The sequence below is a fragment of the Limanda limanda genome, chromosome 8 (assembly GCF_963576545.1).
Source record: "Limanda limanda chromosome 8, fLimLim1.1, whole genome shotgun sequence".
Taxonomy (NCBI): Eukaryota; Metazoa; Chordata; class Actinopteri; order Pleuronectiformes; family Pleuronectidae; genus Limanda; species Limanda limanda.
The window spans coordinates 6,694,605-6,720,946 of record NC_083643.1 but is presented as its reverse complement, the minus strand read 5'-3'; the positions used below and the strand labels follow the sequence as shown (position 1 = coordinate 6,720,946).

General features: G+C 44.3%; 1 protein-coding gene across 1 annotated transcript; it reads right to left on the bottom strand.

Moving 5' to 3' along the window:
- Positions 1-6,644: 6,644 nt before the first annotated feature.
- kcng4a (potassium voltage-gated channel, subfamily G, member 4a) lies at positions 6,645-25,775 on the bottom strand. The gene is made up of 3 exons (XM_061076878.1): positions 25,426-25,775; positions 24,663-25,304; positions 6,645-8,414 (listed from the first exon to the last, which is right to left on the bottom strand). Exons 1-3 carry the CDS (start codon positions 25,531-25,533, stop codon positions 7,530-7,532), a joined length of 1,635 nt encoding a protein of 544 aa, XP_060932861.1. The 5' UTR covers positions 25,534-25,775; the 3' UTR covers positions 6,645-7,529.
- Between the last annotated feature and the right edge of the window lie 567 nt (positions 25,776-26,342).

Sequence of the window (26,342 nt, the reverse complement as noted above, 5' to 3'; positions counted from 1 at the left end):
CCCTCATGACTGAGGGCCCTCGTCTGTGTGGTAACGACTGGGTTTTTTCAACAGGACAACGCTCCAATTCACAATGCCCGTCTGTGCAAGACTTTTTTCCAGGAGAATAACATCACTCTTTTGGACCATCCTGCGTGTTCCCCTGATCTTAATCCAATTGAGAACATTTGGGGATGGATGGCAAGGGAAGTTTACAAAAATGGACTTCAGTCCCAGACAGTGGATGCCCTTCGTGAAGCCATCTTCACCACTTGGCGCAACATTCGCACTAGCCTTTTGGAAACACTTGCATCAAGCATGCCAAAACAAATTTTTGAAGTGATCAACAATAATGGTGGAGCTACTCATTACTGAGTCCGTTTTTGACACTTTAATTTCTGTTTTAGGAGGTTTTTTTTTTTTTTTTTTGAGCTGTGGTCTTAAAATTTTGATCAGCTGATGAACAGCCTACTTCAGTTAAATTGTTGTTTTCAATAAATTGCCTGCTCACAACTTTTGGTCTCTTGTTCCCAGTTCTTCTTTTTGCATTTTGAAGCTCTACTCAGAACCTTCCTAAGATCCAACAGTGCAAAATGCAAATTCATGCAATTTTTTAACTGGTCTTAAGATTTTGATCAGGAGTGTATATATATACATGTATATAGTGTTATATTACTGTAGGTGTGTGTGGAGATACAGCTGCTGGTGGAGGATTTTTTTTGTAAAATGAAGATTCCAGAGGGGAATAGCTCCCTCGTGTGCTGGTGGAAACCCCCTCAGCCTCCACAGCAACAGGTGGAACAAAGAAGAAGCTCAGGGGCAGTGGAAGAAAGGAACAGAGAGGAGCGATGGAGGAGGGCTAACAGAAATATGATAATAAGAGATATTTTACATTGACTATGTTTAACTATGTTTAAAAGATTATACGGCCCCTTATGTCATGGCAAACCATGAGCACAAAATACGACCTACTGTTGGCGCTAAAGGATAAATCAGGTAATCGCAATAATCTCAAGGGTTAATCTCCTGGAGCATTTTGAATATCTGCACCAAAACGCACAAACGGCCAAAACTGTCACTTTGTCAGAATTAGAGACGAACAAGCAGAGGAACATTGATCTGAATGTGAACATCTCAGATAAATGAGCATCGTAGGAGTTTTCATACAATTACATCATTTACGCAATGAAAGTTGCATCTCCCCTGTTTCGCACTGTTTCAAACTCTGTGGAGCACAGCTCTGGAATAGTGATGGAGTATGAAGAGTTTTCTCTGAGGACTTTTTGTTTTCATTATGGCCTTCGTAGCTGCTTCTGGTAGCTTCTCTCCCTCTCTATTTATCTGTGTGTGTGTGTGTGTGTGTGTCTGTCCCATCTTCTTTCAAGGGAGGTGAATCATGCGAGTGAAGTTGACAGCGCCCTTAGATCTAATTCAGAGTCCAAGCACATAGTCCAGCTCATTACAAAGCTGCATAATAAGCAGAAAAAGAGACTCTTCTTCTCCGTCCTCCCTGTTCCGTCTCTTTTATCTTTACCCCTCGCTGCTCCTCCATCTCTCCTCGTTCCTGTCGCCCAGAGAGACGTTCTGTCCTCCTGCAGTTTTACATCTTCATCAAGCCTACACACCTCCTCTGATTTCACCCCCTGCACCACAATAACCCAACTTTCTCGCGTCGGAGCAGAAAGCGAAACAACTTTTGTTGCTTTTATTGACGTACACATTTTATTTAATTCAGTGAATTGCTGTCCCTACAGTGAGGCAGAGTTGGCAGGGTACCCCTTCATAGATTTTCTTCACTTTTCTATTTCATTTCTTTAGATTAGGGGGAGAAGACACTCTGGGACTCTTTCAGCTGATTAAAATTCTACATCTACGATCTGTGCCACGATGTTCTGTCTACAGTGATGGTGGAATATGGGCTCTATAGTCCCTCCTGATAGCCTGTGTCTGTGTGGCTTAATTGGATCCACTTCTTGTCAGAAATCTCGTGGTGTGCATCCACCTGGACTCAAACACCAGGGAGCAAAGGCAGACTGATCATATCTCATGTCCTATACAAGAAGAAATTCAAAAAGACAAACTGGAAAATGCCACCAGAGGAGCAAAAAGCCTCTCGTGGCATTTCCCAGTTTGACCTTGAATGCAGCACATTATGAGACAAGAGCACGTTAAAAGCGTCGCCTCATGTTTTCATTGTATGATTGACAGCCACTGAAACTTGATTCTTTACCTCTTCATATTCTGCACATCAGTACAAAGTTGAAAACCAACGTTTTCATTTGTTTTTTGATCTATTTACTACATTTTCTCTGAAATAATATAATTTCAAATTGTCAAGAAATAGTTTAAATACTGTGACATGTTGTGATGAAGATACTCTTAAACTGTGTGCTGCAAGTGACTTAACATGATCATACAGAAGTTGAAAGACTATAAAGAAAGAAGATCAGTTTCTGTAAGGCAAATCATATCTCTCTCACTAATGACATTACCTCATTATCATTATTTAATTTCTAATCAAACAACTTCTAATAAAAACACTAAACAAAGGGGACCCACCTCAACTGGGTCGTCTTGAAAGCAGAAGACAAAGATTTCCATCCAATGTCGCACAATGAAAATGTAATATTTCAAACTCCTCTTTAATTCAGGAGAACATTCAGCAACGAGGGCAGAACAGAGGCCGGGAACAAGTCGACTTCATGTCCCTACAAACTCACTCTTTCACTTTTCCTTATTAAATCCCTTTCAAGGTTAAAGAACCCTGAAAGTCAGCCACTGTCTTCACTATTTAAATCACAGCGTTTCGTCCAAAACACTCAGCTCAGACGAGCCAGCGGCACTTAACTGTAGCTGCCGAGCCATCATCAGTATATAAATATAGGATGAAAGTAAAGCTGGCCATGAATTTTAAAAAGCTTCCTCCCCTCCTGCTGCTTCTCATGTCTTTCAGTGGTTTGGGTTGTCGGGAGACGTGTTGGGTCTCCGCAGTGTTAAAACCAGACAAAAACCAGACGTAGCTCCAGGAGATCACTGGGATCACTAACTGAGTTTGAATCATCTCCGGATGAAACGGTGTGCTGCCATATGCACGGAGAATTTTAAAGGAATTGTTTTACATTTCTTGCCTTGGGTGAGGAAAGACAGTTGAAACAGCTCTCAGGTCTCTGTGATGAATATTCAGATACACCTTGTTATATACAGTCTGGCTACACCCTGTAGGCTAGCTTGAAAGTAGGAAACGCATCCTTAAGGTTGTGATAGGAGCCTGATGAATGGGCTGTGACGTGACTGAAAAGACACAATCAGCGAGCTTGTGTTAATGTCTACGTCATTGTCCTCAAAAATCTCTGTCTCTGCCCGTCCAGACTAAAACACAGCCATGGAGTTTTCATAGGAAAACAAGGCATTTCCAAACTTCTCCATCCAGATGTTACACTAAGCTATGCCCACCGGCTGCTAGCTGCACCTCATTCATGTTTCCTAAAGCTTTAGACTGTGGATATGAGAAGATTAATACCATACATTGTCCGTTTATTAACTAGAGTCAATCAGCTTAGCTTTTGCGTAGCGTTGAAGCAGGGGATGCCAGATATAGCTAGTGTTTGCATGAAGAGATATAGATTTTGCAAACCGACAGTTGCTTTATGAAACCACATTTGAATGAACTACATCCCCATTTTTCAGAAATCTGTAAAACTTACTTGTAAATGAAATTTGTAAAATTTGTGGATCCGCCCCAGGCTTTAATGGGGTCTTTTCTGTCCAATGTCCCATCCTTCCACCAAGTTTCATGGAAATCCCTTTGGTAGTTTTTGCGTAGTCCTGCTGACAAACACACAAACCAGCAAACAGACTTTGATTTGATATTGCTGCTCATTGTTGTCAACACGTGTTCATCACTTTGTCTCTGACTCATCCTTCCAGTCTCTTTGTCGCCCTGAGGAACCCTCAGAGTTTGCTCATTAATAGTACAAATCTTTCCTAAACAGTGATACCTCAGGATTGACTTTCTGTGAGGCTCTTTCCCCCAAACTGGATCCTTTAGCCTGCAGCCATGAGTGAAAACAGAGAGGCGTGGGAGCACAGGAGACGACGAGAATTCTAAAGCAACATCAACTTACTTCTCCTCGTCTGTTCCTTCTCCCCCTTTTCCCATCGCAAAAAGGCAATCTCTAGGTGTGTCTTTATAAATGTCACGGTGATAAGGGGGAGGCAGGTGTTCGCCATCATCCTCATCACATTCCATTTCTACCACGCCAGGCCCGCAGCACCAGCATCCTCACTTCACCAGCTGCAAGAAAACACACATTTGCAAGTTAAGTTTATTTGCGCCGCCTTCTTAATCACAATCACAGTCTCACAGGGCTTTCCAACGCCCACAGAGCGGGAACAAGGAATGCATGCGGTGACCCCTTCCAACCTCAAGACTCTCAATGAGCAAGAAAAACTCCCACTAAAAAACCTCGGTCTCAGCTGTGAGTAGGTGTGTGAGCGAGAGAGCGTTTGTGTCTGTGTGCATCTGGAGGAGAGAGAGAGAGGGGGGAGAGAGAGAGAGGGAGAGAGAGAGAGATGGCTTTACAAACTTTTGATGAATCGGTTGAACTTTTCCAACAGATTCGATATGGCTGAATTCATTATGCGTGGCTCTGTTGCCTGTTGGTGTTTGACTTTCTGGATGACAGTAACACCGTTTCAGATGAGCAGTCATGTAAATCTAGTTAAGAGGCTGATTTTCAGAGAGATAAAGATGAATAGAAGCAGCGAGGCGTCAAAATCGGAGAGTGAAACGCAGAAAGGAAGACGGGCTGACACTCATGAGAGAGCCGTGCGTTTTGTTATTCTGAGGATCGCCGATGTCTCCAGGCTCATCAGGCGTCTGTATGTGCCTGCAGACAAGGTCCTAAGTGAAGGATGCAAGAGCCGCAGGAAACTAGATCCCCCCCCCCCCCCCCAACGTGATCCAGGAAACAACCTGCATGTTTGTGTGTGTGTGAGAGAGATAGGAATTGCTTGTTGTGGGGACCTAAGTCTGATTACGCAGTCACATTGGAGTTTATAATTAACTTATGGGGACAAAAAGCAGGTCCCCATTAGTTAAGTTAGGTTAAGGTTAGGTCAAGGTCTTATTGGAGACACTACTGTGTGTGTCTGTGTGTGTGTTATGTGTGTTTGTGTGTGTGTGTACCTGTCTTGTCCAAACATCTTTGTGAGGACCGGTTCTCACTTTCTGACCTGCGTCTCCTTTGGGTTGGGGTTAGAATAAGGTTGAAGCAAGGGTTAGGATAAAGATAAGGCATTTAGTTATGATGGTTAAGGTAAGGGGCTAAGAAATGCAGTATGATAAAAAGTGTCCACACTGAGATAGAAGTATGAGGTTGAGTGTGTGTTTGTAGAAGAAAGTGTTAGTCTTTGTGTATGTGTGTGCAAAAGCTTTATCTTAATATAAAAATAACATCTCCTACTTTTGGTTTGAATGGAAAAACAATAACCAACTCTTCCCGGTGGCATCTAAGTGTTTTTGTAATCCGGTTTGGAGTTATTGTCGGTTAGTGATGTGTCTTAATAGCCTCGTGATGTCAGCCTCATTTGTTCGGAGAGAGATATCAGACACTAGACAAATGTCTGGAAAAACACAGTTTGCAGTTTGGAGACAATCGTTTCAATTCCTCGTCCATTTCCCTCCAGGCTCTAGTTTCACATGTAGCTGCAGGCTTTAGAGTCGGTGTCAGTCCTCTCACGTAACTCTGCAGGAGACATTTAACAAAATGCCAAACAAGTAATAAAAACAAGAGTAATGAAAACACCCTGTTAGACGTTATCCTTTGTGCAGTATCAATGAATAAATGTGTTATTTTGACTGACACCAAACAACAGCTGAAATCACATTGGTATGCAGATGGATAAAAAGCCTTAGACTTTGAAATCCATCACATCTCTCAATGTAAACTTTGTTTGCTGCATTCAGACTAATACAATAAAGCTGAAGTACAAATTCCACAGTACCTATGAATCCATCTGGGGCCACAGCCGCTTCCTTATGGGCGATATATGCCCCAAGCGACGACGGCCCTAGAATTACAGCGGATTCTGAAGAGAAAGAAAAAACAGGGCAAGAAAATTTAAAGCAACTGGATGAAGTCGAGTTTCAGGCAGAAACCCGTTTGCCTGTGGGGCTTTTAAATCCAACTTTAATCTAGATTACATCCACATCTGGCACGTCCCTGCATGCCTCCACATCCTTCTTGGACCACTCTCCTGAGAAAAGGGAGCATGACCCCGGGCCGTTTTGGAGGCCACCCCAGGATTTGACAGCGGATGAGAGGATTGATTCGTACTGAAGATGTAACGTTGGACAGAGATTATAGCTGCACCGCATTAGAGGGAGATCCCTGTCTAAAAAAAAAAAAAAAAAAAAAGATGTGCAGAGCCGTGGCATCTTTCCACAGTGGTGTAATTGTTCAGATGAAAACCAGGAGGTGATGTAAGAAGGGGATTGTCACAGAAGTGTTGTTCACATCATGCTTTTCTGCGTGTGTCTGAGTGAGGCGGCTGTTTTAATTTCTTCTCCTCTCAGAAATGAAAATGTCTGGCGGTAGGACTCTGATTGAGCATCCTGGCCAAAGAGATTATACCTAAATCTGAAAAAACTTCAGCCAAGAAAATGGATTTCTCTCATATTACCAGGAGAGCTTTTATTTGAAGCATTGCAAAGTACATTTCATGGTTGTCAGCGCTCATTCTCTCTCTCACTCACACACCCTCAAATGCTCTCTATCTTTCTCTCTCTCTCGCCCTCTCTCTCGCTCGCTCCATCCCTTCATTTCCTCCTAAACTGATTTAAAAAACAAAAACAGTCTGGATCACAGCGTCTGCAGCATCCTCGCTCAGTTTACCTGGAGTTCACAGCAGAGAGTCCACGCACACAGGAGATACATAAAGGAGCGATGGATATACGTCTTTTAAGAGACAAAACTATTTGTTTGTTAACGTTTCTTCTCAGAACATGGCTTCAAGCTTCTCAGAAAATAAACTAAAAGAGGAGCACTTCTTTGTATTCATGGCAGAAAAGTAGAATAGACAGTAGAGACACATTTTCAGGTCATACTGCAGGCAACATATTAAAAAGTAATGTGAATAAAACTGAACTGTTGCAGTTGGGCTTTTAGGTATTTTCACAGTGGAAGGAAAAGCAACTTTGGACTGACTATTGCATGTTTATGGAAGCAACCAGTTAATAATATTGCTGCGGAGGCTTTCTGGTCAGACAGACTGAACCGTCCAATTTAAAGGGTTTCATGTCTTTCAGTTTCTGTGCAGTCAGCGGTGTGCACACTTGTGCTCCCTATCATCAGATGAAGAGCAAAGCAAATGCTGTATGTGTGTAATCTCCTCTTATCCAATGCAACACAGATGCTTCATAGCCACGCGGGGAGTGAGGCATTCGGAGCAGTAGTCATTTGCAGTAGTTTTACAGTGTATAAGATAGAGATTAAGGGACGCGTATGTTCTTCGAAGCTTTGGATTCAGTCAGTCAGTGCGAGCGCGGCTCAGAAAGCAGCTGCTGGAAGGCTGTGGTTGTTATTTCCTGCAGCTTCGGCACCTTTCCCCAGCAGAGCCAGCGACTCCAGTGAGTGCACAGTCTGCTTGTCTAGATGTGATCCCAGACCAGGTGGAGCTGAGGCCCCAACCCCGCCCTCGCCCGCCGCCTCCGGCAGATCCCCGGAGGCGGCGGCAGCAGCAGCTGCGGCAGCCGCGCACTCTTCCTTAAACAATCGGTCATGCTCCATCTTGAGCTCTTGGTAGGAGCGAGAGAACATGTGGAATATGGAGGTAGCAGGGAAGGCCATGATGAGGATCCCACTGAGGATGCTGCTCAGCGCTACCACCTGCCCTGGAATGGACCTCGGTACCATATCGCCGTAGCCCACGGTTGTCATGGAGATAATGGCCCACCAGTAGGAGGCGGGGATGCTGCTGAAGTCATGGGTGCCCGTGAGCTCGCTCTCGGCCAAGTGGACCAGCGGGGAAAAGAGGGTGACGGCCACGCAGAGGAAAAGCAGGAGGAGGCCGAACTCCCGGGTGCTGCGCCTGACCGTCAGCCCGAGCGTCTGCAGGCCGAGCGAGTGGCGGGCCAAGCGCATCACGTAGAGGATCCTCAGCGCCCGCAGGATCCTCAGCACCAGGCTAAGCTTGTCTAAGTAGCCCTTACCTCCTCCTGGCCGCTCATGCTCCAGGTCAGGGTCCTCCTCACTCACCACCAGCGACACGTAGTAGGGAAGGATGGCCATGGCGTCGATGATGTTGAGTGGCCCGCGGAGGAAGTCCAGCTTGCTGGGAGCCTGAATGAAGCGCAGGACAAACTCCAGGGAAAACCAGGCCACACACACCGTCTCTATGATGAACATGTTGTAGCACTTGGAGGAACACTCGCCCTGAGGAAGAGAGGGAAGACGGAGGGGGGGCGGGGGAGAGGTGGAGGAGTGGAGAGACAGCGAAAGTGAGGACATGGGCAGGAATGTGACAGGAAACAAGACAGATGGGGAGGAAGGCACGGAGAGATGGGGAGAAGACAAAAATCCTGAGGTCAGATAATCACCCTCGATAATCATCAATAAATCATGAGCTGCACTCGCTCAGTATGCTAAAGCTACTGCAGCAGCACTGATAGATAATACACTGACACGATCAATCAATTATTTCATTAGAGCGGGTCCCAAAGATTAATAGGACGCTCAGTGGGAGCGGTGACAGGAAGCAATCAGGCCTGCGTGCCCTCTAACTACAGTGTCAGGGAAGAGCAATGCAACAATAAAAAAGCCAACGTGATGATACACGGGAGCAGAGAACCCTGCTGCTAACTGACCCACTTCTTCAAAGCTCGGTCCCACGCCAGCATCAAGCTCCGACGCTCGCTTCTTCTTTTTTGGGCTTTTGTTCCAACCTCCTCACACTTTCAAATCCCACTCCAAAAGATTTACATATAAGCACTTATCTACATTACAAGAAAACTTTATGATTTAATTGGTGTATCGAGCAGCAGCAGCTATTGAACAAAGGGCACTGAATGCATTAACTTTGAAAGATGGGCTTCAAAAACTGTGTTTGGAATATAGTTTAGATTTTAAACTATAATAGAGTGAAATATTTTTGTATGACACATATTTACGTCCTTTTGCATCACCTATGTGGGCTGCGTCTACTTATTGATTGGTTTGTAAACAGAGGAGTATTCTGACATTGGCGTGTTGTCAATATGTCTATTGTGTTTGCTAATTATTTTGAATAAAGGGCAGATGAACTAATGAACATCCTTGTTGTTAGGTGAAGACCACAAGTAATCCGGTCTTCCATTGTTGAATGCTGCCACAACTTCCTGTATATGGTAAAGTCCGAACTATTCAAAAATATATATATTCACATTGCAAAAACCGAGACCACCTTTTTAGTTCGGATGGAATTTGGGTTTGTTGATCTGATGCGTGTCTGAAGAACCTTTCAAATCTTCTACTTAGGGTCGGACTAAACAGAAAAATCCGAAGAAGACAATGTAAAAGCATCCAAAGTTACAAAAACTAAATTGCTTTTTGTTTTGTTGACGTGAACATCCACTCCAACCTCCTCACTTTACTTCCTCCTCGGCTGCTGCTGGAAAAGAGTCATAAGAGCCACTAGAACTCTTTGTCACTTGAAGTCACATTTTTCATTATCGGACGTTTGCTGAAACAGCCGATGTTGTCGTTTTCTTTCTCGGGAGGAAAACATCCTCCGGCGTTGTCCATCTCTGGATCGTCTGGCTGCAGCAGCCACGGACGACAGGGCTGTTAACGTATGAACTCAGAATCTCCCTTCAGCTACTCTGAAGACAATCCATCAGTTTCTCTGTGCAGGACGAGGGTTTCTCGGGCAGATCGAGAAAGTTATTTTGCTCTTTTCATATTTATACGAGTAAAACAACCGAATTTCCCCCTTATTTTAGGTAAAATTACGATATAATGCTGGATATGCGACCATGTGATTTTATATTAAGTCGGACATACTTGTGTATTCCTTCAGCCTCTCGTATCATTAGCTCCTCTGCATTTTCTCCACTTTCCTCATTGTTCACGCTCCTCATTTATCTCCTGTCTTCACACCCCGTCTCATCTGTTCTCCTTCCCTCTCATCCCTCTTTTCCCTCTCTGCCACCCTCTCCTTTCTCCTCCTCCTCCTCCTCCTCCACCTTCTCATCACTCATTCTGTTTCCTCCTCCATCACCCTCTCCGGACTCCCTCCCTCTCATCCTTCATTCTCACATCGCTCTCTTTCTCCTGTTTAAATCCCTCATTCATTCAGTGTTCCTCGAAGAGAAACACAACCTTTACAGTTTTTTTTCTACGCATCATACATCTTTCATACTTGTGTCTTGTCCTGTCCCCTCAGCCCACTTTGACTCTGACCCTTTTCACTTCATTCCTGCAGTGATGCATAGGGCTGAGCATTAAGACGATGTGCATCATGTAACGACGGGAACGCATTCATCATTTCATATCATACGCTGACGTCCCTTAGAATCCATATTTTTTGTTATTCGGAGTATGCCTTGTGATCTTCCACACAGCGCGGATGCAGGCAGGGAATTTGTATGGCAGCAACACAAACAAACATGGAGGAGAGAGGACATGACTCAGAACAAGATAAATCCAGACAGGGGAAGGACCTCGACCAGCAAAGACAAATAGACGATCTCGCACCTAAAAGGCAATTTCTGTTTCCTGGACGCGGTTTGGATATTAAAAGTCTGACATGGAACAAAAAGATGCACTTTGCAAACTATGCTGCAGGCAGGTCCACGAAGCAGACCCCAGCTTTATTGTGTTATGGGATAATATCCAATTCTTTCAGAACGAGACAAAAATGTGTTTCTGACCTGAAAGAGGAATGCATTTATTTTAAATGTATTATCACAAGCAAGAGGCTGTGTGTTGCATACAACCATAAAACCCTAAATGGAGATCCACACTCTAAGTGCACATGTCCAAAGAATGCACGTCCCACATCTCTTAATCCAATAATGTTTTTGAATCAGGTCAGAGTCGGAATATCAAAACGAAATATGTTGTGTCAATGAGATTGAATTCAAAGTCCTTCTTGGAATATTAGTTTTCCTATATCAGCTTTATCTAACTTGTGATTAAAGATACATCATGTTTAGAATAAAACTCAAGGCCCCATGTTTGCTTTGAATTCAGGAATCCATCCAGTGGAAATTACCATGTTAGTTATTTAGTCAGTTAGTTTATTTACTGAAACAAATACAAATTCTAGTCCATACGATGTCAAAGTTATTCATAGACAAAACAAACCCATTAGTAGATAAAACAAAGATTTGTGGATTCTGGAGCATTTTATGCAAAACTCCTTAATATTCAGTCTGATTTACTCAGTATCAAAGGAAAAGCTATAGGACTTCTGTGAATTGCAGGAATAGAGATTGTAATAAAGGGCCCATCACTGTGGCAGCCACTTTGTACTTGTTTGATACAAAGTGGGTTATTTTCCACAGTGGCTACATTTTTATCAGAGGGTATTTTTGAGTGCTTTTTTTATGGCGTTCAGCAGTAAAAAGGCTTTCAGGTGATATACAAGATTTATTAAAGGGGATGCGTGTTGTGTTTTCCACCTTTAGCTGTGCTTCATATCAGGTTCTTAAACATTCACATTCGTATTCACATTACGCAGGAAAAAGCAATGAACAATCACGATCCATTACAAGTGACCAACACAAACAGTTGAAGGAAGAAAGTGTCAACTTCCACTATGGAACATATACTTTAACAATTGCATGTAGGTCCAGAGCAGCGGTGCAGCAGCAGCAGCCCACACAGTGAAAAGTGGAACCACAAAAGCTTAATCCAAATAATCCATGATTTCTCCAGAGGTCTGAAGGACTGACTGGAGGATGTTTTCCTCTCAAGCCGCGGACACACACACTACACACACAGAGAGACGACACATCCAATAGTTTGAATCTGTCTCCTCCTTGAGAAATCACCTCTTCAGCCTTTCACCCCGATATTAAATCTAACACCTCTCCTCCTCCGTAAGCTTGCGTGCCTTCCTTGTGTTTCTTCTTCTCCGATGTCCAGTCCTGCTGAGACTTTACGGCCGTTGTCTGTCCCGACACCTTCTCCCCACATTTCACATGTTATGTCTCTGGTGTGCAGCCTACCCCCCCTCTTATGTATTCTCCACCTCACCCTCTGCTTTCTCTCTCTCTCTCTCTCTCTGCCGTGCTGACTTTAGGTCCATCAGGGCTTTGCAACACCATTTTCAACCTCAGAGCGATAGGCCATTTGTTAAAGCTAGAAGCTTCTACTTCTGGCTCTCTCTCACACACACACACACACACACACACACACACACACACACACACACACACACACACACACACACACACACACACACACACACACACACACACACACACACACACACACACACACACACAATAAATACCCACTATATCCCTGACCTTATCTCCTCTGTACAACTCTCTCTGGAACTATTGCCAGTGACAGCTCATTTCACCAGCGACTCTCTTCACCCCAGCAGCTGTCACACACAGGGATTCACATTATCGTCCGTATTAACACATCTCAATGTCAAATTAAGACAAAGACTGCAGCGAGGGGACATTTAAAGTCGCCACATGGGAAACATCTATCATTATTGCGTTGTTGGATAAAGTGGTCACACGTCACAAAAGCTGTGCACAAATCAATCTGATGAACAAACCACAAGACAATTACACAGACTAATCTGAAAAATGAATCAATTAAGGACTCATACAGAAAAGGTCCTGCAGCAACTGTCTAAAGTGCTTTTAATTGCACATTGGACATTATAATCATTTGTTGTCAAAATCTGAATTGTAAGTCCAGAAGATCTCTGGCTGAAATGTCCATAAAGAAGGTCGTTGCTAAGTTGACTATACGACTATATAACTCAGGCTCTAAACTAACTAAAAGTGTAGTTACTTTGAAGCTGGAGAAATCTGACACAGTTTTAGCTAAACAACAGATGATCGTACCAGAAGCTTAAAATGATCATATTTAGAGGAAAATTATCAAACATGACCAGAGTAGGGGTGGGACGCTCATTACTGAGATTGTGTTGTGTCGGGATTCCGAGCTGCAGTTGTTTTGAAACATTGCTCGGAATGTGGTTCAAAAGCAGTCATGTCACGTGCCCATCATACATAAAAATATGATAATTATCGTACATCTGGCAACTCTGGTTACACTTGTCAATACTGAGGATTCATCCTGTTTTTCATAGCATCAAAATTGCAAATTATTAAAAAGCTAACTTATCTGTAGAGTTAAGACTTTGACGAGGATCAGTGTGATAAGACCTACCTACAATGACAAAAAAATTTAGAAAAATGTATAATCTACTATCACTTACTATGGCCCATGTCCCATGCAATAACATGGAGGAGGCAGGGTTTATGGTCTATACCGTGTTTGTAGGGACCCTATAGTCTGGGACTGACTCATGCTGCAGGTTAGTTTGTTAGCGGTCACTTCAGCAGCTAGAGAAGTTACCTGTTGTCCAACACATATTTCATAAGAACATGTAGATGAACTTTGTTAAACTACTCTAACCTACTGGAGATTTACATGATTTTCCAAGAACATTAGTGTGTCTTTGTTGTTTTTTACATTTCATAAGTTGTGACACATTGTGAAGCGTAAGTAAGAAGGTATGTTTGGGATCAAAAACATTTTCAACGAGGTGAAAGCATCTTTATATCTTGGACGAAAATCCAAAACATTTTCACTGCAGAGCTGAACTTCTTGACACTTTTGACATTTCAGCTCAATGAGTACAGTGAGAAATAATGGAACTGAGCCAAAGTCAGCTGGATATGACCCGACTGGAATTTAATATGTGACCTGTGACATTTTTATACCAGGAGGGAGAAAATAGACAAGAAGGAATACGAGCAATGGCAGAAACAAGAAAAGCCTGAAATTTGTGTTTGAGAAGAATAGTATTTTGGTCGATTTAACATTATCGTGTATTAAATGATACATATACTGACACACTTATGGTTGGCTATGCCTCTGCTGTAGCCTACATATACATGGTTTCCACTCTCTGCATAAACTGGTTATATGCATAAATATGTCCAGTGTGTTACATTATTTAATACTATTGGCTACGTACATTAAATCATAGTATGTCTCTGTCTTTCACTTATGTGGCACTTCAATATACATATTTCCTAACACAGAAAACACATTACACGCTCACACTGTGCATGTGTTTCGTTTTCATTCTTAATCTGGATTGAAGCAAAGCACATGGTTTGATTTAATTATTATCACTCAGGCGTGACTGCTGCTCGGCTGCTTCTCGCCGTGTTGCCAGCGCCGGTGGAGTTTTACCGTCTCGTTGACAGCTTCTCATCCACCGGCACCAGACAGGCTTCAACAGAGAGGTCACTCTGTTAGAAGTGTAAATGTTTCTCTTTATTGTTGGACAAGAGAAAGCTTCTAGAGCACTGAATTATAAATGTGTTTTTTTCTATACATGTGGTTTTGAATCAAGCTTCATATCTCACTGTCTCCGGCTGGTTATAACGACTCCTCCCACACGGTTCCACGAGTGACACGAGGTCGGGTGGTTTTCGAACCAGTGCAGTTTGGTAACCGTCCTTACAGGAGTGCTCCGGGGTGTTTGGTTTTTACTTTGCCTGTCATTCTATACCTCTATTCTCAGCTGCCTCTTCATCTCTCTCTTTTTTAATCTCTCTCTTGGGTGAAAGAGGTAAAAAAAATGATGATTCAGCAATCCCTCCGGATCCAGAGGTTTTGGATAAGGGGAACAAAAGTAAAGATTCAGCCCATCAATCCACTTCACCTTGCAGCGGACCATGAACATGCACTGCACCACTGAGGCGCTGACCTTCCGCTCACTTTTAAAAGCTTCTCAAGAAGAATTGAGGCAAGGGGAGAGACGTGACGGAGACAGACACGGGAAGACAAGGAAACAGGACGCGGTTGAACGCCACAGCACCGGACACTTCCTGAAACACTGCACATGGAGTGCCGTGTTCACTAGTCATGGGTTATTGAAGAGCTTGTATAACGTGACACCTCCATTCATCATCGGGCTGTTCTCCTGAAAGCTGATATCTGCATGTACGCACAAACACACACAGGATACAGCATGTAGTTCCGTGTGTTTCCAACCAGTCATTTTCAAGAATTCATATAGAGACCGACCGATAGATTTCTGCGGGTTAAGGCCGATTAAATGGGGAAGTTAAATAAGGGAGTGAAACATTGATGACAATATATTGGCTGATATATACATATTTTAAAAAGTGAAAATTATTCCAAAGATGTTGTTTATCAAACCTCTATGAAGAAGTTCAAGTTTGAACATTAACTTTAAATAAAAAGACAACACAAATACAACCAAGTGTATAGAACTTGAATAAAACAAATAAACTAATATTTTGTTAAATGTAGAGACGAATGCATTGTTTATTCTGTAAAATAAAAATGTTAAATTGGCAATCAGACGCAGCCATCGGTCGAGCTGTGATCTATAATAATAAAAGAGCTGCAGACAACCAGTCTGTTCTGTCCACTGACTCCATTCACCGAGCACCACAACACAGACATGAGTGGGAGAGCCGAGCCGACCAGTTTCATCTCCATGCGAGAAGCTGCCAAGCCCCCCCCATCACCAACACAGACCAACAGCTTGTTCACGCACAAACACCTTAATGGAGAGAAATGAAAGAGGGAAGGTGCGGTACGACAGGCCCGACGGACGAGAGGAGAGGACAAATGAAAAGAGAGTGGGTGGGTAAGTGGTGTGGAAGGATAGAGGAGCGGGGGGGGATTACAAGATCGGTTGATGAGGAAAAGATGAGGTGACATATGAGGCATGGGGATCCCTGCACACCCCATAAGTCTCTATTCTCCATCTGTCAGGATGCTGCACGTACACACACACACACACACACACACACACACACACACACACAAACACACACACATTGAAGGCTTCACTATCCAGTTTGTTCGGGTCTTTGTTTCAGGATTATTTAATCGGACATGGGATTAGAAATTGTCGTGCATCGTTATAAAACCTCAAAAATCATTTCGCAAAATAGATTTTGTGCAGGAACCCATCCATCCCCCCCCCCACACACACACACAAGACACACAAACTTACTTAACACTTTAAATGAAACCTTCAATTTGCTCTGACAAAAGCTACAAAAGCTGCTTAGTGTCGTTCTCCTAGTTTCTCATTCAATAATGTTAAGTGTGGTGTAAAATCAAGGTTGCTGTAGTGATGTAGTGCACACACATGGACACACACACACACAGACACACACAGACACACACATAGAGAGAAAGAGAGACAGAGAGAGAGAGGGCAACATCCGCTTTCACTCTCACAAGGTTATGCAAGCAATAAACAAACTTTGTTCGCATTGGATTGAAAGAGAAAGAATGCACACACACACACACACACACACACACATACACACACACACACACACACACACACACACACACACACACACACACACACACACACACATCTGCTGCAGGTTTTGCTGCTATGAGGAGGTATGGGGTGCGTTTGACCTCCGGGTGCAGCAGCAGTGTGAAGGGCGGCTGTTTGATTCCTCGACAGCTCGGAGGAGAATTGGATTCTGATGAACTGCAGTGACCGGGGGGGCGACCCTGCTGGGGCGGATATAATCCCAGGGGCCAGAGCGGATGGTGTGTTTGTTTTGTGTTTGCATGTGTGTATTTTGTGCACAGTGTGTGTTTTTTCTTTTCCCTGTGTCACCCTCACCTGTCCAGCTGTGTCCACTGTGGGGTCTCATGTCCCACTCACACACACTAGACTGTTTATAAAGATAGACAACATAACACAGCTCCTGATAAGTGAAGCCAAAGCGTATTTATCACCACTGTGGGCTTCAGTACAGACCATAATATCTGCCTCCTCCATGTTAGTCAATGAGACATGGATGGATGGTTTCTAATGTACTGTTTTGTAATAAGTTTAAAATCTGAGCACAAAGTTTATAGTAACGTACACAGCGACTTGTTCTGCGGCAGTAATGTTCTTGTTCAAATTGTGAGCTTCCAATTCAACAATCAGCACATTTTTGTTTGTGTCTGCGGGAAAATGTTCACTGAATGAATCACTATTTCCTTTCTTTTGGTTTCGCCGTCTCAGTCAAGTAAATTCTTTATATTAGAGATAACTCTTTGTCAGGGGACGCCACCATGAAACTCAACAGCACTATAGAATATTAAGTGTGATCAATAGGGCATTAAATTGAGTTTAAATACGTGTACACAACGGCTGTGTTGTTGTATTTGGGCAAAAATAAATGACAAATTAATTCAGCCTCAGGCGAGTTTTCATTGTTTGCTGATCTGCCCTTGAGAAGCAAGATGTAGCGACTCATTATATTAAACTAAGATTGCTTGTTATGTGCCTGCTTCTCGAACACTGTCTGTTTTCAGTGTCTGTATTTCAAGACCAGATCCTGTACAACCAAACTTTGTTGACCAGGTAAACAGGTTTTTACTTGGCAAATAAAGAATCCAGTTCAAACACAATATATAGAATATATAGAATTCACCACTGGTTTGTCTGTAGATGCAAGCTCCATAAGTTTTTTTTATCTTGGACATCTTGTGCACGTTCAACCCTCTGATCTTTAGTCCAATGAAATAAATTACCTTTGTTTACCTTCATAAACGTTTGACTCTGACTTTTTGGTTTGGTCCATGTCCCAAAGGCTGAGAGCAGAATAAACAAGGAGCTGTCGGTGCAAACAAGTAGAAACTAAAGTAGGAAACTGAGAGAAGGGAACCAGAGTGTTGGAAATAAATATCGATTTTTCATCATCTTCATAATGTGCAAACTATAAAAGTCCTCCCCTCTGTCTCCAGCTAACAGTACAGTACGCTCTCCGGTGTCACATGTTTAGATCTCACAAGCCAAACTCGACTTCGTTGGGCTTTGTGTGACTGTGCAGTTGAATCCTGTCCCGGCACGGACAGGATAAACATCTCATGCTCCGCTGTTCTCCTCCATAATCCCACTTGGCAGCCATGCAGCACATCACAGGAACGGGAACACAGCTCATGACCAGATAGGCTGTAATAGGCAGAGAATCTACTCGACACTGCTGCGGTTAAAAACAACTGTGCATGCAAGTCTGCAGACGTGAAAGTATAGGAAAGGCTTGTGTATGCTTATTTTAAGTGCATGCATAGTCACAGTCTGGTAATAAGCATATAGTTCAACCGTGAAAATAAATAATTGGGGGTGTGCAAGACTGAGAAATGCCTTGTCTCTTTAATACAGACGTAAATGGAGAGTTGCAATTTACAAATGTATAACTTTGATGTATACTGAAGATAAAAGTTATCTATGTCCCATTATCTCAGTTCTGATGAAGTTATCTACTGTAAATATCCCAGCGGCTTTACCACCACTCTATGGACTGAATTTATTATTGTTTCAGTCTCTCCATCCTCTCCCTCGTTCTCTTTCTCTACAGCAACCAGCCTGACTACACTCTTATTTACTTTCCTTGACTTATAGTCGCTCTGACTGTCTAGCAGCTACAGCGTCGCCCTGCTGAGCCAAACACACATCGCAAACCCCACATTTATGTTCCCTTCACGTTCATTTAATAGAGGCTGGAAATAACAAGGAGCTGGGAGATTAAATGAGGCACGTGAAGAATGCGTTCTTGATTCTGTAACACACACACACGCGCACACACACACAGGGCTTATGATTGATGATGGTGCTCTGTCTTCACGGCTCGGACCACGTTGTGAGTAGACTCAGTGAATAAAGAGGCAGAAACTGAGTCATTTAAAGCCTCACTGACAGCGCTTTGCATCTCCTGTTACAGTATCACATCTCAGGTGTGGGAGTGAATCCCATTATGCATTATAAAATCGTATGCTGGGAAGAGCCTGGATTGCATAATGCTCACTCAAATTGAAGCGACCCGCATATCTGAGGCCATGGTTCTCTCTCCGAGTTGAGGGTTAGTCGCTGCCTTAAGTGGAAAAAGTTTTAGTTTCTCTGGGTCTGGTTCACGAGTGAGAGGAGGATGGAGGTGGACAGGTGGATCGGTGCAGCATCAGCACTGTAAGGCAGGCATTATACCAGACTGTAGCTCTGAAGAGGCAGCTGAGCTGGAAGGCAAAGCGTTCGATTTTATTTTTCGATCTACGACTCGCACAGTCATGAGCTCCGAGAAGTGATCGAAAGATTGTGTATTCATTCTGGCCTGGAAACTTCACCAGATCCCAGAGGAGGAGATGAAAGTACGGGAAAACCCTGCTACACCTACTGGATGGATGAATGGATGGATGGAGAGATGGAGAGAGATGGATGGATGAATGGACGAATGGATGATTGGATGAATGGATGAAAGGATGGTTAGATGGATGGATACCAGTGGCATGAATTATTAAGTGACAGCACAACCGGGGTTTTGAAGCGATGATGAAGAAGAAGAGAATTGTATCGACGTGTTATTGGAGCGTGACATCGATTTGCAGAACTTGCAGATGTCGGAGTCGGCAGCATCATCAGTTTCTGAGGCACTTCCTTTACTGGCATCATCATCGGAATATCTATTTATATATTATTATTTCACTTAAACTGCATGTCCTGTTCTCTGCTACTGCAATTCCTATCTTACATACTGTACATTGCATTTTCATGTCTTGTGTTCTGCTGATTTGACGTGTGTCCCCTCTTCATCACGTGCCAAGGACTTGGTCTCACTGTTTAAAGTTTGAACAGCTCCACTGGGAGGGAGAGGAGAGAAAGGAAGATCCATGGCTGGTTTAGTGTTTACACCCTCCTCTTGTTATCTCCTGCTCCTTCACCTCAACCCAAGCACACTCCTCTTATTTCCTCCTCCTGATACGTAAACAATTACCTTATCGTCCCCTCAGACGTCACGAGAAAACATTATCTCCAACCGTCTCCCTCACCCTCCTTTCTTCTCTTTTTTTGTCTCTGAATAGAAAGATAAGTCACACACCCTAATAATCACTTACCCAGACAGGTTCTGTGGTTCAGTAAGATTATTGACAAGTCTCTGCTTGAGAACGAGTGGATAGTCGATCAGGAAACGTGTTAAAACTAACAATCCAGAGCTGAAGTCATGCTGTCTGCTACTGTCTCTCACTCTCTCTCTCTCAGTCACTTTCTCTGCTCCTCTCTCTCTTGTTCTTTACTTGGAATTGATGTCCAGGGACGTAATAATTGGACAGCATGTCCCACTCCAGTTCATGGCATTAGGGACATAAAATATTCACTTCCATTACTCCCCAGGCCAGAATACGACTGAATTAGGAAAAGAGGAGCAAATCTGAGGAGGCCGTCTGGAAATACACCATCGACCGGTGAGAATATTAAAAGAACTGGAACCAGAACTGTGATGCATGTGCAGCAAATGAAGGACAATAGCAGAAAGAAAATTATGCAAAGTTATACTCAGAAACACAGTTTGGAAAGTGACAATCTTTGGGTGATATTTACAACCTGACCAGCAATGAAATGTAAACTCAGACAGGTTAACAATGTGATTTCCAGAGAGAGTTTAAGAAAAACTGCACATGTCACATTCTCTCCAATCCAAGCACTGCTGTTGTGTGTCTTAAGCATAAAAGAAACAAAAACTTTGCCTGGACTCCCTCCAGTCAGAGTTTTACACAGAGAGCAGAAGAAACATGCAAAGCAGAGAAACACGCCCACAGCAGGAGATGGAGGAATGATGCAGCAGTTATCAGAGGGCTTCAAAAAACCGAGCCGTGAGATAAAGGCCGGCCCCGAAGCATTTAGCTCACAGCCATGTATTGCACATCCAGATGTACTGTACAGAAAGGAGGGATCAACTGAGGACAGAAGAGAAAAACATTGCATAGAGATAGACTGGAGGGAATCAGGAGGAGAGGAAGAAACAAAGCAGTGTTATTCAGAGTTGTGCAAAGTTCACCTGCACCCCCTGACAGGCAGGTGAACCTCACCACACACACACGCACACACACGCACACACACACACACACACACACACACACACACACACGGTTATTCCAGTCCCTGCTGTAACTCTCTGTTAGTTAGCCGCATTATGCAAAAACTTCTCCACGGATTTCCATAAAACTTATTGGAACGTTGCAGTATGAGTCCAGGAGGAGCCCGTTATATTTTGGTGCGGATCCGGATCAGGGGGCCGAGCCGGGGGACTGATATTTATTCGAGCAAATTGGTGCGGATCCAAAGCACAAATCTGTGTCTAGTGAATTTAAATGTGGTTTCACAAGAGGGACTGCTGTGCCTTTGCTCTGAGAGCCATTCTACATTCTTATTTAATATAAGTCATGTCCTGTACAAGTTTCTCTGGACCTAATCCAAGTCCTTAAATATTGGTGATCTGCCAATTCCAGGTTTGATCTCACACTTAATGTTGATTAAATAGCTCGTGTAACTGACACTGACATGAAACAGCTGTAGGCGATTAGCTTCTTGTTCTAAATACTAGCCATACAAAAATATAAAGTCTATAAGCTTCATTTGTGGATTGGACATCAATGAAATTTGATTTTGAACAATGCAATCTCTTTTAATTGCATCAAATGAAAAGCTAAGCCGTCTCAATCTGCACAATTTGTTGGAACTTCAAACATGTGTCACTACCCAGGACAGCTGTGTGCAGGGTGAACACAAACATCCAGGTTAAATTTAGCTCTTTCGTCAGGTTATTCACTTATAGCTGATTTGGCAGCAACACTCCCAGCAGATAAGAAGCTGCATTAGTAAACCCGTAGACCCCCATCAGGCTGTAGGAATGTGCACATGGTGTTTACCTCCATCAGAATGTCACTCTCATCTCTTGTTAATTCAGTCTGTTGATCTTTAGACCTTACCCTCTATTTGCCCTTCTCCGCCTCCGTCTCCCACTAACTTTATCTCTCCCTTCACACTCCGAACCCAAACCGAGGCCAGCAGAGAAGCCGTGTGAATGATGAGTGGACGAGGGAGTTTCGGCCCACTCCAGCACAAAAGGGGGACCGGAGACAAACAGCAGAGCCATGTAAATTAAAGATGACAGGAGTTCTGATGCTCCTGCCTCACCGAGCTCGCCGGACCCGGAGGATTCAGCTCAGTGGCCGAACATGGGAGGATGGTGAGGCTCAGGAGCAAACACTGGAAAAACATGGGAGCAGCAGATGGGTTTGTTTACCTTTGGAGAGGGCCACCGTCCTCCTTCCCAAGAAACAGGACGTGCAAGGAGAGATGGAAACAATCCCAACAAAGAATTCACCAACCACATGATGCAATGGCTCACAAACCACCGCAGAGGTAGATCGTCACAAGTTCCCCTAATGTTGAGGTCAGAAATGTTCCACTCTGCGTCGCCCTCTAGTGGATGCACTTGTTAACATTAAGGATGCACAGAGTTCGAAAGGGACGTTTGTCTTTAATTCCATAAAGGCATCTTAAATTAACCTTCAGTTGTCATCACAATATATAAAAAGTCCTCACAAGGCAGGGAGACTCTACTGTCCCACACATGCTCCTCAATGGCCGTCCATTGGAGACACATATTGTATACACACATTGCGATTGCCATTGTCCTGACAAGGCAGTACGATGTCAAACACAACCCAACACACAAATACACACCTACAATGCCATTACAAACCAGAATGTAGATAACCATATATATTGTTTTACAAAACTAAGCTTTTTTCTGATGGCACTTGTCGGCCACAAATCAATAAAGAATCATAAGTATGTGTGTGTGTGTGTGTGTGTGTGTGTGTGTGTGGCTAGCTGAGGTCCCCCCCTGAGGACAGCTTGATGTTTCCCTGCAGGGACTTCCCACTCCTTGTCACTGTTGCCGTGTTTACTCGAGAGAATCACAAGCAGGAAAAGCTCAATTTCCTACTTTCACTCAGAGATGCAACGATGATACTACACAACAGGAAATACACTGGAAATGCTGAGAGTGAGTGCAGAGAATATCAATCGCAATAGCAACCGTATCTGATTCCATTGCTTTGATCATGGCGAATGTGTTTCATGCAGCGTTTTTCTAGTCTTATCCACCACTCTAAGTCCTTTACAGTACAAGTCCCATTCACCCGTAAGTGCACACTTTCATACAGTGCTTTCATCTACGGCGCTTTTTTTTCCCATCACACCCTTTCTACAGCTGTCAGGGGCAATCTGGGGTTCAGGATCTTGCACAGGGGGCTCTTCAGAAAGCAGAGGAGCTGAACCACTGACCTTCATGTTAGCGGACGACCCCTCTCTACCCTTGTCTATCTCTTGAGCCGCAGCCGATCAGCTCTAAAAGGTCCAGTAGCAGCACCCGGTCCAACAGGGTCTCAAGCCTCCTCGAGACCCCGGCTGCACTCTCTCTCTTCCATCAGCGTTCCTCTGACTGTCCCTGACGACCGGACTCCTCCTGGCAGGGCTCTCTAAATCCTCTCTTAAGCCTTTTTTTCGACTCATCAAGCATTCTGCAGCTACTGCTCTCCTCCATCTCCCTGAATTCTATGGTCTGTGACTGTTCATATCAAAATCAATACAGGGGTTTGCTGTTGAACAAGTGTCTTGGGTTTTCTGCACATATATAGGACCTATGTAACCAGACGGGGGAAATATGGGCAACCTTTTTCTGACGCAAGTACATGGATTGATTTATTCTTTGCCTGCAGGAAAAACTGTATTTGTAATTTCATTTAATCAGCAGAAACCATTCATAACTGAGCAGAAGATATTCTGCAGTAGAGTTAGAGGGCAACGGAAAACTGGCGACTAAATAGAAAACAGAGAGACTGAAACACAGAGAGAGCTGCATCTGTTACAGTGAATGTGTGTGTAGGCTTGTGGCTGCCGGTGCACGTTTCTGTGTGTGTTCCTACGTGCGCGACCTTTTCCCAAACTGTAAGTGTGTCGACTTCCGTGCAAATCTGTGTGCGTGCATCTCTCTTCTGTGTAAGCTACAGTGAGACCGTTTCATTATTCCCCAGTGTTTACTGACAGAGAGTTCAGGCCTCAGCGAGCAGCTTGGGCTTCATTATCCCGCACAGCTATGGGTAGACACAGGGTAGACGTCCAGGGCCATCACTCACACACACACACACACACACACACACACACACACACACACACACACACACACACACACACACACACACACACACACACACACACACACACACACACACACACACACACACACACACACACACACACACACACACACACACACACACACACACACAAATACAAACAGCATCTCACAGGGATATTTAAGAGGGTGTGCAGCCAACAAGTTTTTAAATTTGAGAATTTTGACGTTTGTTTTTAGCAGAATTACAATATCTCCCTAAATCAGAAATGAATAAAACAAGAATAAGTGCTCTGGACAAACTGTACAAAAACATGTGGTCAAATTTGGCCTTAGTTTCCAATGGAAAGTGTTATGACGATAATCCAGTTTGTCAGGTTTAAGTTATGAGCATCTCTGTAACTTCATGATCACTTTGTCTTTTAGCAGAAACAGTACCGTGTGCACACTCCGGCTCACTCACCCTGTCTTCTTCCTCTCTGAGGTCGGGCATGGTGCTGATGCACAAGCTGACAACAGTCACCACCACCATGATCACCGACATGCAGGCGAAGATCTTCCCCGGTAAACCAGATTGTGGATTCTCCATCGTGTCTCGCAGCCAGTTCATCACCTTACGGTAGTTGGTCTCCACCACGGGAACTCGCTGCATGGCGTTTCTCTGTCGGCACTCCTCCTCGCGGCGCTCCTGCTCGTTCACCTCCTCGATGCGCGTGTACATCTTCCTCTTGCAGCAGCGCTCCATGTATGTCATCTCCACGCCCCAGTAGGTCAGCTCGTCGTGCAGGGACAGGACGCACATCTCACGCAGGATGCGCAGTTTCCCGGCGGCCAGGAAGTTGAGGATGACCCTGAAGGCGGACGGCGAGCGGTCGAAGAAGAACTCCTTGTACGTTTCGTCGTAGTCGTCGCAGACATTGGCGATTTCCTCGGGGGACCGGCAGCCGGAGAGTCGGCCCAGTCGGGTGAGGGGGAATTGCTCCAGGGTGCTCCAAGGGAAGGTGTAGCGATTCCCTCCGACGTTGATCACCGCCAGCAGGCCGTGGTCGACCGACACCAGGTCCTCTGGCCGCTTGATGAACTGAGCCCTCTGGTAGTACACACCCTGGAGAGGTCAAACAAAACAAAAGCTTCAATGAATGACCAACTGCATCTCAGATATCTTCTGGATACAATTTGTTTCCAGAACTTCATCACTAATATGATGTGATGAACGTTATTCGTACCTTGATGGTCTCGGTCTCAGGGATCTCGGTGAAGATGCGGTCGAGGCTGCTGTCATCGCTGACCGACAGGTTGCTGAAGTCATGGTTGGCGTTGCTGATGATGGGCATGGCGGCATCTGGAAAGCACGCTGCTCTGGACTGGGCAGCTTAAACCAGGTGATGATGGTAGAAGAAGGCTAAAAACCTTTCAGTCCCAGGACACAACAATCTATGCTGTGTAGAGACTCACATTAAAACGTGTCCATGAGAAGACTTTGCTGCCACAGCTCAGTTTGACTGAACAACAAAACAGCTGCAGTTTAGACTCCAGTGTCTTTGGTCTCACTGCTCCCTGATGGCAAAGGAGTTTTCCTCCCTCGGTGACAGATGAGCTATGGCTTTAGATTCCAACCAACAGAGCGAAAAACCCAAGAAGGGGAGTCAAGAAACCCGCTGTCACATCGGAGAGCGGGAGTGGGTTTGAAGTTGCTGTCAGAGTTCCGCAGTCGACTCAGCTGGTGCCTCGGGATTCAGCATCACATCAGCGGGTAATCCTGGGCTGAAGCCAGAGTCTGGAGAAGGAAAGCCCGGATAGAGAGAGTGCGTTAGGATTGATCATTGGCTGAAAGCTACACGAGATAAGTCAAGGAGCCGAAATGTGATGTGTCCAGGGACTGAGGCGGGATCGTCTCTGCTGCCGCGGCAGGATTAAGGAGGGCCTGTACACGTGGTGCCATCAAGCACCCGCTGAGACAGAGAGAGAGACATAGACAGAGAGAGAGAGGGACATGGCAGGATAGAGAGAGGACGGAGGCAGGTGTCACGAGACAAAGCGAGAATAAGACAGAAGACAAAGGTTGAGGAGGAGACGAGACTGCAAGCGCTCCACCCTCCGCGTTTCACCTCCTTTCAGCGGGAAACAAGACGGATCTGCTCTG